Source organism: Lagopus leucura, unplaced genomic scaffold, assembly GCF_019238085.1.
Source record: "Lagopus leucura isolate 7727_CA_CO unplaced genomic scaffold, USGS_WTPT01 Super-Scaffold_100029, whole genome shotgun sequence".
Classification (NCBI taxonomy): Eukaryota; Metazoa; Chordata; class Aves; order Galliformes; family Phasianidae; genus Lagopus; species Lagopus leucura.
This window is the reverse complement of record NW_024962280.1, coordinates 474,294-490,019: the sequence shown is the minus strand read 5'-3', so window position 1 is coordinate 490,019 and position 15,726 is coordinate 474,294. Positions and strand designations below refer to the sequence as shown.

Genomic DNA, 15,726 nt, shown 5'->3' with positions numbered 1-15,726 from the left:
CCACCATGGGTAAACACGCTGGCACTCACCATTATGGACACTATATTTAAAACTGAATTGCTATTATACAAAAATAAAACCTTGCTTTTATGATTTAGGAGCGGGCAGAGACAGTGCACAGCAGGACCCGGCGCACGGCTCTGCAGCACTTGTGCTGTGAGCAACACTGCAGGGCTGCAGCTGCAAAGCACTGTGCTTCCCTCTGCACAGGGGCATCCAAGAGCAGCCCCATATACCCACTGCTCAACCAAATCATCCTTTGCAAATATATGAAGTATTTTCAGAGTGCTTCTTATTACACAAGCAACCAATGGCCCTCTTCAAGCGTTGCATCTCATCCCAGCACGCCATACTGCACCCACCTGCTTTACCCACAGCCACCCGAGGGCAGTCCTTCAGGAAACACCACGCAGCTGCCCACGTTCTCATTTCCCAGCACTGCAAAATGCTGAGGCCACTCCCTGCTGCAGTGCAGCTCTGCTGCAGGTCAGGTCATAGAATGGCCAGGGTTGAAAAGGACCTCAAAGATCATCTGGTTCCAAACCTCTCCTATGGACAGGGTCACCAACCACTAGACTAGGCTGGCTGCCCTGATGATGTTCCTACGGACGTCCCTTCCCAGCCCTGGCAGCCCCAGCCCTCCTGCACTCCGAGCAGCACCCAGCTTTGGTGCTCTTTGCAGTGGGGGAAAAACAGCTACTAAATGCAAAACCTTAGAACACTCAAGGAGTGAAACACGTAATAGCATTTCTAACATGCAGAAATAATGCAGGAAACTGAGCAGAAGCCATTGAATTCTGAGCAATAAAACAGTACCTGGAGCTACCATGCATTATGCCTCGCCACAACTGCTGAAATGTGTGCTTGTTTCTCAAGGCACAGAACTGCAGTGCACTTAGGACTAATTCAAAACCTGAAGATAGACCCACAGGCTGGCAGCACCCAGCGAGGTGCAACGTGCCATACAGCTGGGATGCAGAACGTGAGCACAGCTGCTTACAGTGCAGCCACCAAGATGCTGCAAAGCGCCAGCAGGGGCCATGTCACTGCCTGGGGTGTGGAGCAAAGCAGGGCACAGGAATGCAGAAGGGCCGAGGGCTGCTGGCTGTGGTGTGAGGCAGGGATAGCAGCAGCTCCTGTAGCACTCCAATACAAACAGGCAGGAGTGCAGCTGTGCTGACAAAGCCATGATCTGGACAGCAGGCACAGAGGAATGCTTTGCTTTATGGTCATCGCTCATCACCACAAGAACTATGGAACTTAACTGGGGATGTGTTCTTTACTGTGTAATTTATTAACGTGCAGAATTCAGCAGGCAAAAATTGAAGCAATTGCAATTAGTACTTTTTATAGTGCTATGGTGCAGCCAAAAGGAAAAAAAAAAAAAAAAAAAAAAGCACGGGCTCCTGCCCATGCTCAGCCAGGCCTGCATGCTGCAGATCACCAGGACTTGCAATTTTGTGAGAAATTGCTTTACATTCCATATCATTCCAGACCAGCTGGGCACTACTGTTATCTACCAGCTTTATGTCTCTTAACTTTTAGAAAAAGGTTCTCCGAAGGAAAGCCAAGCTGTAGTCCTGCCTACAGAGCACACCCTGCTGAGCACCCTGCAGCAGCCACAGCCCTGCAGCACCTGCTCCCCTTTCCAGCTCTGAGGCCAGCAGAACCAACACTGCCACTTACAGAACCAGGGATCGGTGTCACATCAGCTAACCCAGGCCGACCTCCAGCAGCACGGAGTGCTTCAGACACCGCAGCACACAGCAATGCACCGCACCTGGCCCAGCACCAGGAGGAATGCCCCATGCTGTCACCAAGTCCAGGTGACACAGTGAGCCCAACGGGCAGAGCCAAGCAGGGCTGGCAGTCACGCACCATTGCCTCCAGTGCACCTTTATGGCTCCTGCTGCCATTTTTACACATGTGCTCACAGTGGCTCAGTCCTGAGTGTGGGTGCAGAGCAGTGTGCCTGCACCCTTACACTGCATACAGCTGCCCCAAGGAGCGTCACGCTGATCACCTGTTACCCAGAGACTGCTTCTGAACTGCATCGCTGCTCTAAGTGCTTACCTACCAAAATCAGCTTTAGTGCCATTTGAAGCTTGCTTGCAGCCCGCTGCTCCTGCCAGGTGCACCGAACACCCAGAGAACCACCACCCACCCTGGGCACTCATGGCAGAAGCAGTTCCGCTGGGCAATGTGTGCTGCAGGAGCACCCACACAACAGCACCCTGGTGCTCCCTGCACCCCCGCAGCAGCCCCAGCAGTGCAAGGCATGCGGCCCACATGCAGCCTCAGAGCGGGTCAGGGCAGCAGCCCCCAGCTGCTCACATCCCACACAACCACGGGACACCACCCGGCCCACCGAGCATCCTGCTGCCGTACGGAGCAGTGCTGGAGGCTCTAGAGCTACGTGCTTCCCATGCTGTACTGGCATTTTGTGGAAGCTTCAGAAGTGGGGGGAAAGTTGAAAGGAGGATCAGATTGCCCCAGTGATGATCTTCTGCATGGAAAACACTGCTACCACATTGCAGCACTCACCAGTGAAGGGACAGCAGCATCAGATGTTGGTAAACGGGCAATGCCAGAAAACCAGTTCAGTATTTGACTGCATAGCCTGCGGGGCATGCATACACAGCAGGAAGGAAAGGCAAGTTTAAATAATAATAGATTGAGAGGGAAAGCAATCACAGCAAGCCAAAACAAAGACAAGATAGGTTAATCGTTTTTTATGGCATAGGCAAACAAGGGAAGAAAAGGACATAATGAGCAAATGGTTACACAGCAAGAAGTGAAAAGACTTGACCATAAACTTTATGATTTAAAAGCTACTGCAGTGAACGTCTCTGTGTAGTTTGGATTTCGGTGGCAAGCAGAGAACCAGTAACCTTGGTATGTTTGATAATGCCAGGGAAAGGGGAGTCAGAAGCCTTTAAAAGAAGAAAGAGTTTGAGCAAATGAAGGGAGGTGGGGAATGAAGGCAGACATAGCCGGGCTGCTTGGACCAGCAGGGCAGTGCTACGGCACAGCACAGCTTCCCAAACACAGAAGCAGCCCTGGACAGCACTGGCTGTGCGCAGCACTCCGCAGAGACCCACGGGGGACCTGCAGTGCATGTGGGTAGGCCCAGCAGCGAGCACTTGGTGCAGCCTGCAAACACTGAGCCCAGAGCAGGGAATGTGGGAGCCAGGAGCCCAAAAAAGCTTGGGAACCGCATGGGCAGGAAGGAGACAAACAGCAGAAAGCACTGCTCGAAGGAGACAAACAGCAGAAAGCACTGCTCGGCAGCTGGAAGCTCTTAGAGCACGCTGGGGCTCCGACGGAGTAAGGATGTGAGGATGGAGCTGTCCTTGCTGCTCTGCTCGAGCTGCTGAATGGAGGTCACTGGGTACGAATCAGTGGCAAACACAGCCGGCAGGATTTATTTTTCTAAAGTCATACCATCCCGAGATGTGCCAGAACAGCGCTCTGCAGCCAGAGCTCCCTCTGACTGTTTACTTTGACACCGGCACTGGCAGGCAGAGCAGGGCCTTCCCGGGAAGCAGTGGTGCCGCACCAAGCCCAGAATGATGGGCAGGGGCTGGCTGAAGGCACAGGGCTGCTGGGGAATGCCGGCACATCCTTTTTCTGGCAATATTTTAAGCTATCAGCTGAGCCTGCACTGATATTACCTTGATAATGCCAGCAGGAAGGGGCAGATACAGGTGTCCTGCAATGCACTGAAGAGTTGAGCTCACTTTGGAGCCTGGAGGCTCCGTTAAGCTGTGCCCGTAACCACTTCAGTAGAGCCAAGCACTTACCCACGTGCACCTGTTCTGCAAAGCCCCTTTTCCTTTCCTGTTCAGTGCTGTCACAAAGGAAGGCTCACGCGCTCGGTTCCACCCTGCACAGCCCTGCCCAACACCAGCTGGATTTCCAAGAACCACATGGGATGCTGCTGGGCTCACAGCACCACGCAGTCCCAGCAAATACACCTCCACTGCTCCGAAGTCAGAAACCAGATGTGATCCTTCGGTCCTGGATGTGATTTATTTGTTGCTTCCAGCAAACTCAGGAGTGAGCCCTGGCAACAGGGCTTCTGTATTTGGGAGAACTGAGAAACTCTGACTTGGGGTCAGCCTCGAAGGACAGAGGCCTGGCAGGCTGCTGCCAATCACAGGACGGCTCAGGCTGGAGGGGCCCTCAAAGATCCTCCCGTGCCAAGCCCTGCCATGGGCAGGCTGCCAACCACTCCATCAGCGCCCATGGCCCCATCCAACCCGGCCTGAACGCCTCCAGGGATGGGGCACCCACAGCTCTCTGGGCAGCTGTGCCAGCGCCTCGCCGCCCTCTGATAAAACATTTCTTCCCAACATCCAACCCAACTTCTCTCTTGTACTGTAAAGCTGTAAAGCCATTCCCCTCGTCCTGTCACTGTCACACTGTGTAAAAAGCCGGTCCCCTCCCGCCTGCCAGCTGCCTTAAAGAACTGGAAGGCTGCAATGAGATCTCCCTGCAGCCTTCTCTTCCCCACACTGAACAAACCCTGCTCCCTCAGCCTTTCTGATGGCTCATTTGCAGGCTCAGGACAAATGGCAGAGTTCCTTTCACATGAGGTATTCTGATTGTAGGCCTCCTTACGTTTTTTCCCACAAATTACTTCAGAAATTTCCTCCTTATTTTGGCCGTGCATAGCAGAGCTCCTCGCCATACACATCAGCAGCCCACAGCCGAGTGGCAGTGCCGGTGCCGAGCAGCCTGCCGCCCCCCTTTGCCCCCTGTGCTGGAGCTGTCCTGCTGGCAGGCACACACAGGCTGAAGAGGAGACAAATCTGCCCAGCTATGGTCGGTACAGCAAAGCGGAGCTGACTGAGGAATCTGAGCAGCGTTCACGCATTCAGACTTCTCTCCAAGGCTACTCTGTGAGCTGCATGCCTCGAGCCCGGCACGCTGCTGGGTGCTGCCTGTGCCTTACCCGCGCAGCACAGCATCGCACACACAGGCACTGAGGCCTGCTGCCACGCTCTTCAACAAGGTGTCTGCATCTTTTTCCTGCCTTAATGAGGACAAAATGATCCGCCATTCTCACATCTTTGGTGCAATCAACTTACTGCAATTTTCTTTTCTTTCTATGTGAATAAGTAGGGTCTGGATCCTGCGCTCTTCTGCACTCTAATGCAATAGGCAAGGAAAAGTAAAAAATGTACTCTTGCTTTCTGAAGCAGTGCCAAAGGAGGGAGATGCTAACAACATCTGTGAGGTGGCAGCAATAGGGCGGTCACAGTGTCATCTGCGATAACAATATTGTTAGCCATTTTTAAGGCCTCTCTACAAAAAGTGAAATGTCATTATTAAAGAGTTCAGGAGTTTGGCTTCTGAGACATGAGCCGTTCCCCAACCAAACAGCGACACCTGGCACAGCAGCAGCCAGACACAGGGCAAGGGAGCTGCCCGCTGCCACGACAGGACAGCCTGGAACTGTTCTGACAACTTGGAAATAACAGAGGAATGAGGATGTTTGAGACTTGTCCTCTGCTGCAGGAAGAGCACGGCCGAGCTCTCACACTGCACTGGGACATCCAACAAACACGAAGCAGCAGCCCTAGTGGCAAAGAACTTAGGAGAACTGAAAGCAGCCGTGCCCACAGTGTGCACCAGCTGTAAAGCAGCGAATGAATCACACCACATCCTTACACCAATGGGGCTCACATTAGCGAGAACCAAAGCGGTTTGGATGGAGGCAGCTCGTACTCCACAGAACGGCCATCAGGAGTGGAGAAGCATCTGTTGACAGCAGTGCCGAATGCAGCGGCCACAGCAAACACGCTCTGAATCCAGGTCACTCCTTTTTCCATTGCCTTCCTCTGTGCTTTTAAATTTCTGAACTGCACGGTAGGAAAGGCAGCAGAGCAGCACAGGAGGTGGCACACAGCTGCAGGCAGGTCCTGCGGCACGCAGCCGTCCCTCTGCACAGCATCCCCAGTGCGGCTCTCGGGAAGCGACCAGAACTTCAGCAGTGAATCCTACTTGGGCAGATTTTTCCAGGAAAGTATAAAAAAAAAGTGTTGTAATATGATGCATAAAATCAGACTTCTGTTGCAAACCAGTTTCCTGACTTGGGACCTCAAGAGCATATTTTTGTTGTGGATAGTTCAACAGGCTTTGAGGCATCCAAATTTAGGAAGAAAATCTGATGGAATTTGAACAATGCAGAGCCAGAGCTGGAGCTGAATCAGCCACTCCAGCACCCAACCAGAACGCTCAGCCTCAACCTTTCTGTCTTAAAGTGACCCCAAAGCCACCCAAGGGCTGGCCCCCACACACACCCCTTGCCCAACCTGCCATCTTATGTGCAGGTTTTATATTTTTGTTGCCATCTTTTTTTACGTTTTATTAAAAAACTTAAGTAAATATAAGAAGTTTTGTTACTCACATACATGATTTATATTATATACTTCATACATGGCCCGAGACAATTCCCCTTCCCCTGATGTGGCCCAGAGCAAGCCCAAAGGTTGGACACCCATGATCCACATTGAACGAGTGAGGCAGTAAAAGTTACATGTCCCAAATGAAAAACCTCTTTTTTTGTAACCTACTCACTGAGCTTCCAGAGCCAGACCAACTTGGCAAAACACTTTTCTGAGTTGTTTTTGCATAACATCTTATGTTTGTGATACTGCAGCAAACATAACACAGTGACCAGACCTTGTTTAGCTTAGCGTGTGCAGAAATCTGCAAAAATCTGAAACACAAACACAAGGAGTAACTGCTGGGACTGGACAGGGAATTCAGTGCTGAGATATATTCTGTTTTCTCTTTGATAAAGACACTCTCCCACATTAGACAAGCTACCTAACTAAATAAAAAGAATAAAACAATACAGAGCCATTACTGTGGCCCAGCCCCAAGCCAGCAGCACGCCTTTACCATGAGCACAAGTAAGCACTCCTGTGAAGCAGTGTATTTCTTACATATCTGGCTGGGAATCCTTCCTGGCTTACAACTCAATTAACCACACTGACTTGATGTGGGCAACAGAGCAGCCTTCCTCAACAGAACACCCTGAAGCAGCACAGCACCATAACATCACCTACAGCCATTATCCAGGGCTCGCAGCTCCTGACAGAGATGATAATTATCTCCTTCATTAAGGCACAGAGGAACTCTGCCGAGGGGCAGAGCAGCAGCAGTGCAGTGCCACTCGGAGCACCCAGCCGGGCGCATGGGCCGCACCAAGCGCAACAGCACCCAGCATGGGCTTCTGCCATCAGCGACAAAGTGAGGACACCATGTACTATAATTATTGCTGTTTTACCATTGAAGAAGCAACACAAACACGTTTCAGTTCCCATACACAGAGCAGGCTGGCGCGGTGAGGCTGGACATTTTGGACCTGGGGACATCCCGAAGGCTCACATCTCCCCACCTGAGCCAGGTTTGAAGTTCAGATCTGTCACTTTGTACAAGCCCACCACAGGCCCTGCTGCTGCAGCTGCCCACTGCTCCTGGGGCTGGGGCTGGCTGGGAGAAAATTACACAGAAGGAAGAGACCAATATTTCTGCTTCCCAACTTTTGATTTTTATGTTTACGTTGAACTAAAATGCCCATCCTGCAAACGGCACTTTATGTGCTAAGATAATTGAAGTTACCAAAAAACAAGAGAAGGAGCTGTAAATACACGTGCTCAGCACTGACTGCTACAGCTAAGATACACAGAGCCCAGCTCAGGCCCAGCCCCAGCACCAGCACCGCACTGTCACCTCCCTGCACCCAGGGGCACCACGCACTGCTGGGAATCAGTCCTCCCCACACCTGGGCCTCAGTGGGAAACAGAAACTAACCATGTGTCCCGAGCACCAGCATAAGCACAGCATTCAGGGCACCCAAGGAACACGGAGGGAAAGCACTGCTCCAAGATGTGCATGCCGCTGCTGGGGACAGCACCAGCCTGCCTGCAGCCATGGTGGGAACCAATCACCATATTGCTTACGCTATTAAGAACAGCGAGTCCCCACAGTGACTTAGCTGTTTCTGAACGAAATGCCCTCTACTCCATCTACACACAGAGCAATCTGGGGCCAGAGGACTCCCGGCTGCAGCCACACCAGCTGACCCCAGCCCCACAGAGCTCATTCTGTGCCAGTCCATCGTTCCCTGGGCCTGGAGAATGACAGCAGCCCTCAATGCCAGCAGCAGCAGCACATCCCAAGCCAGCAGGCAGCCACATTCCCTCGGGCTCCGGGGTCTCCACCACCGTGCCTGCTTCTCCTTACCGCATGCCCTTGGAAACAACGTAACGCTTACTCACTTTCAATGAATCGAAGCAGGCGATGACACGTCCGTTTTCCACCTGGCAGCTTTTCGACGGGTGTGCAAATTTACATTCCGTGTCCGGCCGCGAGCACGTCCCTCTCTGGAACTCCCGGCACACCTCCAGCGTGAGCCACTTGGTGTCGCGGATGGGCGTGACGCTGACGGCCATCGTTAGGTCCTACGGGGTCAACGTCCAACACAGCAGCGGGGCCGAGCAGAGCGGCTCCAGGCGGTTCCCGCTCCGCTAGGGGCACATGGGGCCGGGGGCGCCGAGCGGTCACCGCGCGGGGGGAGGAGGGGAGGCGGCCGGGCTCAGCACCCCATGGCGGGGCCGGGGCCGTTCGGGGCGGCCGCTGGGGGGCACGGGCGGCTCGGAGCGGGCGGGGGCGGCCGGCTGCGCTCCGCCGGAAGGCTCCGGCTTTCCCGGCAAACTTTTACTGGGACGCGGAGGCGGCCCGGCAGCGTCTCTCGGTTACGGGTGGCGACGGCTCTGGGTGCCGCTGCGGGCGGCACGAGCGGGGCGAAGCGGCGCGGCGTCGGGCGGGCCCTCAGGGCCGACCTGCGGAGAGAGAGGACAGCGGTGAGTGCGCCCGCCGCGCCACGTGACCCGCCGCGCGACGGAGAGGCGGCCAATCGCGCGCTGCGTTGCAGCGGCGCTCCGGGCGGCGAGCCAATGGCGTGGGCCGTCTTATGAAAGGTCGCGCCTGTCAGACGCTCGCCGCCGCCACCGCGCCGGGCACAGCAGCGCGGGACACGCCGAGCGCCGCCGCCTTCGCCCCCTCCCGCCGGGGCTCCGGGCCGGGTTCCCCCGTCCGTACCGCTGGGCTCGCACCCGGCGCTTAAGCGGCGCCCGTCCGGGGCGGCGGCGCGCGGTCCCCGCGGCCTTCAAGCGCCGCCGTGCAGCGCCTTCCGCACCGGTGCGCTCCGACGGGAGAGCGAATCCACGAGGAGCCCCGAGCCGGGGCGCGACGCAGCACGGCGCGGCGGACCCGCACGGCGCCGCGGCAACGGCGGGGAGCGACGTGGGACGTCCTGCCCCCAATCCGCGCCAAACGCTCATGTGCACGGGGAGAAGCGCCGCGCGTCCTCTATGCGCCAAAGCCGAAGCCAGGTCAAAGCCACGCCGTGCCGAGCTCGCCCCGGCCAGGAAAGAAAGCTACGCACGAAGGCAAGGCGGCGGATTACAGAGCGAAAGCAGATGAGAGCCCCGCTCTGCGGCGGCAGCAAATCCGGTGACGCTCAGGAAGCGGCGCGATTCGCCCCCAGAGCTGCGGCACGCGCTCTCTTAGCGGCCGGAGCGGCTGCCGCGCGCAGGGAAACGCTGCAGGCCGGGCCGGGAGCAAGTGGGGCTGCACGCACGGCGCTGAGCTTCGCCCTGCGCTCTGCCGGCCCCGAGCAGGGCAGTTCCGAGGAGCTGTGCCGCCCCACAGGGAAATCGTCTGAATGAGAAGAAATCCTGTCTGCGCAGTTTCTTGAAGAAAAGACGCTTTGTTGGACTTTGTTATCTACCCGAAAGCAGCCAGAAACGACAGCCTTTAAAGCAATCCTCTGGCAGGAACAAAAACCGCTCCGGGCCAGTGTCGCGTGCTCAGTTCTCCACTAAACAAACTGGAGGAAACCCTCGGCACACAATTACAACTTTTGATTTGCATAAACTGTGCTCCTATCACTTTGAAATTCTCCTGTGATATTCCAAGCCAACAAAGCAGTCACCTGGCGAGCCTCAAATCCTAAAGGATACCATCGTCTCTGAGAAACCAGCAGGCCCATAAGATGTCGCTTTGGAGGTGTCTGCACTCAGCTGGGAAACGCTGCAACAAGTCCAGAGGGCAGAAGTGGCTGTGAGGGAGCACAGGGCAGAATGGATGCACATCTTTGTGATTTACCTACGGGCTGTCCCTACCGCAGGAGAACTTCATACACAGGCTATGTGGAACTGCCTTTTTTTTTTTTTTTTTTCCCCCCCAGATGTTTTGCCACTTGTCCTGGGACTGCCAAGGTATAACTTTGTATTCACTGAGAAAAATAAATACAAGTGGTGAAAACAAAGTTTGAAACACCAAAAGCAAATAAAGAGGCTATTCTCAGAAAGGGCAGAAGCAGAAGTAGGCTAAGTAACACTGAGCAGTCATTCCTTAAGGGGGTAATGGAGATGATTCAGTTGTCTGCTGAGCTGGGTCGATGAAAATTATTAAGAAACAGCTTCAAAAAAAATCAATGAAATTGCAATCTGAAAATGCCCAACAGAAAAAGGAGCACATGGTTACAGTGTTCTGCTTAAATGGGTCCGATTTTTATTACTTCCCGTTGTTTCTATAAGGACATGTTGTGCAGTGGGGTTAACGATGCTCTCTTCCTCCTCGTTACAGTCCTTGACACAGCAGCAAGGCGCTGGAAGTGGCTCTGCAGGAGCCATTGTTTTCACTCTTCCTGTAAGGGGATGGCTGGACATTCCTGTCTTCTCTATCTCAATTCACACATGTCTCTTAAAGAAAGAGGTGCAAGGCTGCACGATCAGAACGAGCAACGATAACAGCACGGCAGTGACGGGCACTATTTTTGGGCTCACAGAAAGTGGAAGCTGCAAAAGGAGTCTCAGTGACACGGGAACTGTCAGTGAGAGCAGATAATTACACAACATGGATCCATCCTCATGACAATGACTCTAATGAGATAGGAAATGGGATAAAATCAATATCCTATTTACACTGGCGGTACAGTTCAAAGCCTGAAACTGCCAAATAGCTGCCTTTTAAATAAAGAAATACAAAAATTACCAACTGCCTTAGAGTATTTTCAAAACTCCTCTGCCAAATGCAAAGTTTACCAATAACATATCTCAGCGTAACATTTGGAAAAGATGCGGCAGTTATTCATGGCACAACTGAGGGCTGCAATTATAGCACCATCATAAAATTAAGCCGAAACAATGAGCTAATTAACATCTTGGCCACCTAACAGCGAAGGATCGGTTAAAGAGAAACATCCTCTAGTCAACTCCGCTGCTGAACAAGCGCCCTGTATTGCACCCACAAAACCACTCTCCGTGCCATCAGGGCAGCAGGCACAGCCAAAGGGATGCTGCTCCCCAGTGCTTCTGTGTTCACCCATTACAGCTGCAGCGAGGGAACCAGCCACACACTGCTCCTTGAGATGCATCTCGGAGCCCCTCACCCGGCAGCGACTTACAGCCCTGTCAACTGCAGACACATCAGCACTAAACTGCAGAGCAAGTCCCACACCGAGATTGTGAGATACCAGCCAACATTACTGTAAGGTCACTGACAACCCAGATATTCTGCATAAGATACATGTTTTGCTGGTTGTAGTGCTGGGAGCGGTGTTTTAAAGGCTATTCCCGTGAGGGTCTTGCTGTGGCAGTAGTGGGAAGGCAGCACAACCCCAGAGCTCAGGGGGCTTCCAGGCAGCCCCCCTCTGATGCCTTTGTCCCATGTACAGTTTCAGCACAGCCACCTCAAAGCAGCATTACACCTGAACTGAATGCATCCAGCTTGGTGCGAGAAGCCCGGATAAATAATGAAGAGGTAATGTCACAAGGAAAGTGCCCCCAGGAGTGCATCCACCACTGCCTCGTGCAGAAATAAGGTGTTTTTTCTGACATCAGTTCTCCAAGATGTATATCCCTCATCAAACTGCAACCTGATTCCTACCAGCAGTCAGGGCCATTCCTGTACCAACGTACAAAGCTCATAGCTAGTCTTGTCTTAATTTACACTAATGTTATTTTCCAGCCAGGGAATTGTACTGCAAAGTCCATAAACTTTGAAAAAAGTTTAAAAAGCCCCTTTTCCTCAAGGAGCAACTCTAAATAAAATACATCAGGATAAAGAAATATGACCGATGAACATTTTTTTTGTATTTGTTGTTACGTTTCAATCTCCTTTACAAAACTGGTAATAGTTCTCATTATCTGAAAGCATTAGATGGATGCGTACTCATAAATGAAAACAAGAAAAGGTCAGGCTGCCTCTTGTCCAGCAGGAAGGACTGCTGTGCGTTCAATCCATCGCTATCGATTGATGTATTACAAAGCACTCACATGTCCAACATTAAAATTGCAGTTGTTGTTCCTGGTAGTAAAAGCTTACCGACGTGATTATTCCTTCACCACAGCATTTACACTGTATGTTACAAATAGGAAGTCCTGCACTTTCCTGGGATTTATGGGGGAATTTAAGCCATGCAATAAGCATGACACTTCCCAAACAAGTCTAAAAGCAAGCTTTATACTAAAAAAAAAAACAAACAGTGATCTACCTTAAAATGCCGAGAGCTACACCACAAATTGAAACAACCAGAAACTGTAATAACCAGAAGCTCTACTCCAAAACTGAAAGTGATCAACTGTATCAACTATTCAACCATGCACTTCCAAAAGGCAAAATGCTACTTACAACCAGGCTCTTGCACATTAAGACATTCTATCTGACCAGCTACAGACCAAAAGGCCGGCTGCATTCGGGAAGCAGGGATGGGTGCGTTGGCCATGAAGGCTCTGGAGCACAATTCTTACGGGAGCGGCTGAGGGCACGGCGATGGCTCTGTCTGGAGGAGGCGTGCGGCCCGGCCGCCCCTGTGCCTGCAGCTGTGGGACGCAGGGCTGTGGGTGCAGGTGGTGAGGAAGGAGCTGTGGGTACTTCTGCTTTCAGCACAGCTTCCACCCGGACAGCCCGGCCACTCGTGCAGAGCTGCAGGGAGCAGCGGTGACACTGCGGCCATCGCACGCCTCTGCCAAAGCACGAGAAAGCACTGCGAGCTGCTCCCATGTCTGCTGCCAGGCCCAGAAAGCCAACCAGCTCTCTTTCCCAAAGGATCTCACGTCCAAAATAGAGTAGTTTCTATTTTTTATCACATTGCGACCTTACATTTGATTTATGTCAGGCACATCCTGCTGGTGTTGTAAAAACTCGTACAACCCATACGCTGAACCTAAAATGACATACTTGCATTACATACGTAAAAATAAAGGTCCCTTCCAACTCAAATCATTCTGTGACAAAAACCCAAACCGTATGGTTTGTCCCCACCTGAGGTGCCTGTGGCAGCTCTTGTGAACCACGCAAGAGCGGAGCGGTGCGGGTAGGAGGCAGAGCCAGGTGTAGGGGAGCCTTCCTTGACTCCACAGAGATGCCTACAGACAGTGCTCGGGGCACACACTCTGATGTGGTTCCCTCTGAACAGCCTCACACCAGCTCAGAGCCATGCCTTTGGATAGCAGAAGCTCTGATCAGTCAACAACATCAAGAAATGGCTATGCTTTATTCTGGGAAAGAAGCGAAACACTTCTTAAAATCAATTTGCTAGAATTATTGTTACGTTTGCTCACCCTGAAGGATGACATTCCTTCACTGGCATCACCAACACCAACAGCTCACCAACAGCTCTGCACAGCACACTGCAGCGCTGCCTTTACACCAACACGGTACCTGCAAACAGCTTCTGCACAGCTTGAAGGAAAACAAAGTAGTTTTGACACTTACCATGACAAAAGACAATGCATACAAATCATAGAGAACAAGAACACAAAAACCTCACAGCAATAATTGTCACTCAGGCAAAAAATGAGTGAAAAAAGTTCAAGTCACTGTATGTGAGCTGCCACCATTGAAAGAAGGAACAGGGCTGTGTGTGCTTTCACAAAAAGCAGACTGGCAAAAAGTCCTTTAAGGAAGACATCTGCAGATAACAAAGCAGTGGTGGGCAGCCAGAGATTTTCCAGGGACCTCCTCCACACAGACCCAGGCAGCAGAGCCCCCACACCTGGAGAACACCGCACACAAAGCAGCACAGGGCTGTGGTCCCACTCTGCCTGCACTGCTGCCTTCTGTTGTCATTGCTTGGGAAAGGGATCCCAAAGTCAACTTTGGTTCTGCCTCCTTATTGGGCACCGAAGGGCTCCCATACAGAACCCTACAGACAGGATTACCCTACAGACAGGAATTACCCACAGACAGGAACGCTGTCTAGGCACTAATAAAGCTTCCAAACATGGGAAGAAGCTATTTTTTTCTTTTTTTTTTTTTCTTTTTTCTTTTTTTTTCCTTTTCTTCTCCAGCTTCTGAGAGTCACAGAAAAAATACTATGGTTTATTTGTGCGAAGGAAGCTGCGCCGTGTTTATCAGCCTGCGTGGCTGGCAGGAGCTCTGCCATGGAAACCAGCTGGCATGCCGTGCTGCAGCCGCAGGGCTGGGGCTGCCGGGCTCAGCAGGCGGGAGCTGGGCACCGGCCCTCGGAGCGCGTGCAGATAAGGGGCCGTCTGGGGATGGGGCTTCGCCCTTTCTTTTTCTGCAGTGAATCCAGGCCTAACACTTCAGCCTCTCAACCTGCTTGGAAAACCTGACAGATCTGCCTGTGTCATTGAGCCCTCAAAGCCTGAAACCTCCATGGGAAGGGGATGTAGGAGCTTGCGGGCCGGGGGTTTGCCCAGACCCACAAATGCACTGAGCTCACTTCCCCTACAGCAGCCAGGTACTGAGAGAGGAGTGCTCCTCCGCAGCAAGGCCACGCAGCAGCAGTGACCCCATGCCACCGGGCACACGCAGCCCACACAGCCCCAGGACACGAGCACAGGAGCCTGTGGCCGTGCAGCGTGCTGTGGCCGTGCTGGCGCTCTGTGCCTGCGCTGCCTTTTTTAGCAGAGTGAATTCCCACTAAGTTCTCTGGAAGCAGGCTGGGCCTGGAGCCCAGACACGGCCTGGCTTCCTGAGCCCTTACTCACCCGGCACAGCCCCACGCCCTCCCCCGGTGCAGCACGTGGGCAGCGGTGCCGTGCCCTGCTCCCGACCGTGGGCATGCTGCCTGGGGGCTGCCTGACCCGTGGGCACCACTGGGCTCCTCCCTCTGGCAAACACGAACTCCCAAAAGGCCACCCGAGCTGGGGACTGTTAGTTACGTTTGCAACATTTCACTTTTCCTTCCAAGAAATACCTGCTTTAAGTTCAGCCCAAGGCGCGTTGTGCTTTGCCTGATGCTCCACGGCTGCCTCATGACTTATGACAGTGTTATCATCACTGAGCTTAACAAACAGGGAGGATAAGTCTATTAATCTTCTGAAACACAACCGGTCCGCAACTGTAGAAACAAAACATCTTACCATGAGATACACAAAATGTGGCACAGTGAGATAAGGGGAAATGCAGTGTGCACTCCTCCGTTTTCTCCACGTGACTGCAAGCAAAGCTCTCTGTACAAACCAACTCTAAACACAACACTGATGACAAGTATGTAAGTGAAAAAATGTTTGTTTTATGGCAAGTATATAAGTGAGAAATTCCCCCTTCCAACAAAAGCCCCCACCCAGGCAGGCAGTGAGCTGTACCTCCAGCAGAAACACCCTGCACATACTGAGATTCCAGCCACCACCTGTAAGCTCAGACAGAACTGACAGGCGAGGTACATGCAGCTGG

General features: G+C 52.7%; 1 protein-coding gene across 11 annotated transcripts in view; it reads right to left on the bottom strand.

The window, feature by feature from the left end:
• MBNL1 (muscleblind like splicing regulator 1) overlaps positions 1 to 8,598 on the bottom strand; it is a 31,558-nt gene extending 22,960 nt beyond the window's left edge. For 3 of the 11 annotated variants that reach the window (XM_042881012.1, XM_042881016.1, XM_042881017.1), the window contains exon 1: positions 8,295 to 8,598. In XM_042881012.1, coding sequence (XP_042736946.1) covers positions 8,295 to 8,468 — 174 coding nt within the window. In that variant the 5' untranslated portion in view covers positions 8,469 to 8,598. The remainder of the gene's footprint in view (positions 1 to 8,294) is intronic. The other 8 variants (XM_042881013.1, XM_042881022.1, XM_042881019.1 and 5 more) reach the window with 4 other exon arrangements.
• Between the last annotated feature and the right edge of the window lie 7,128 nt (positions 8,599 to 15,726).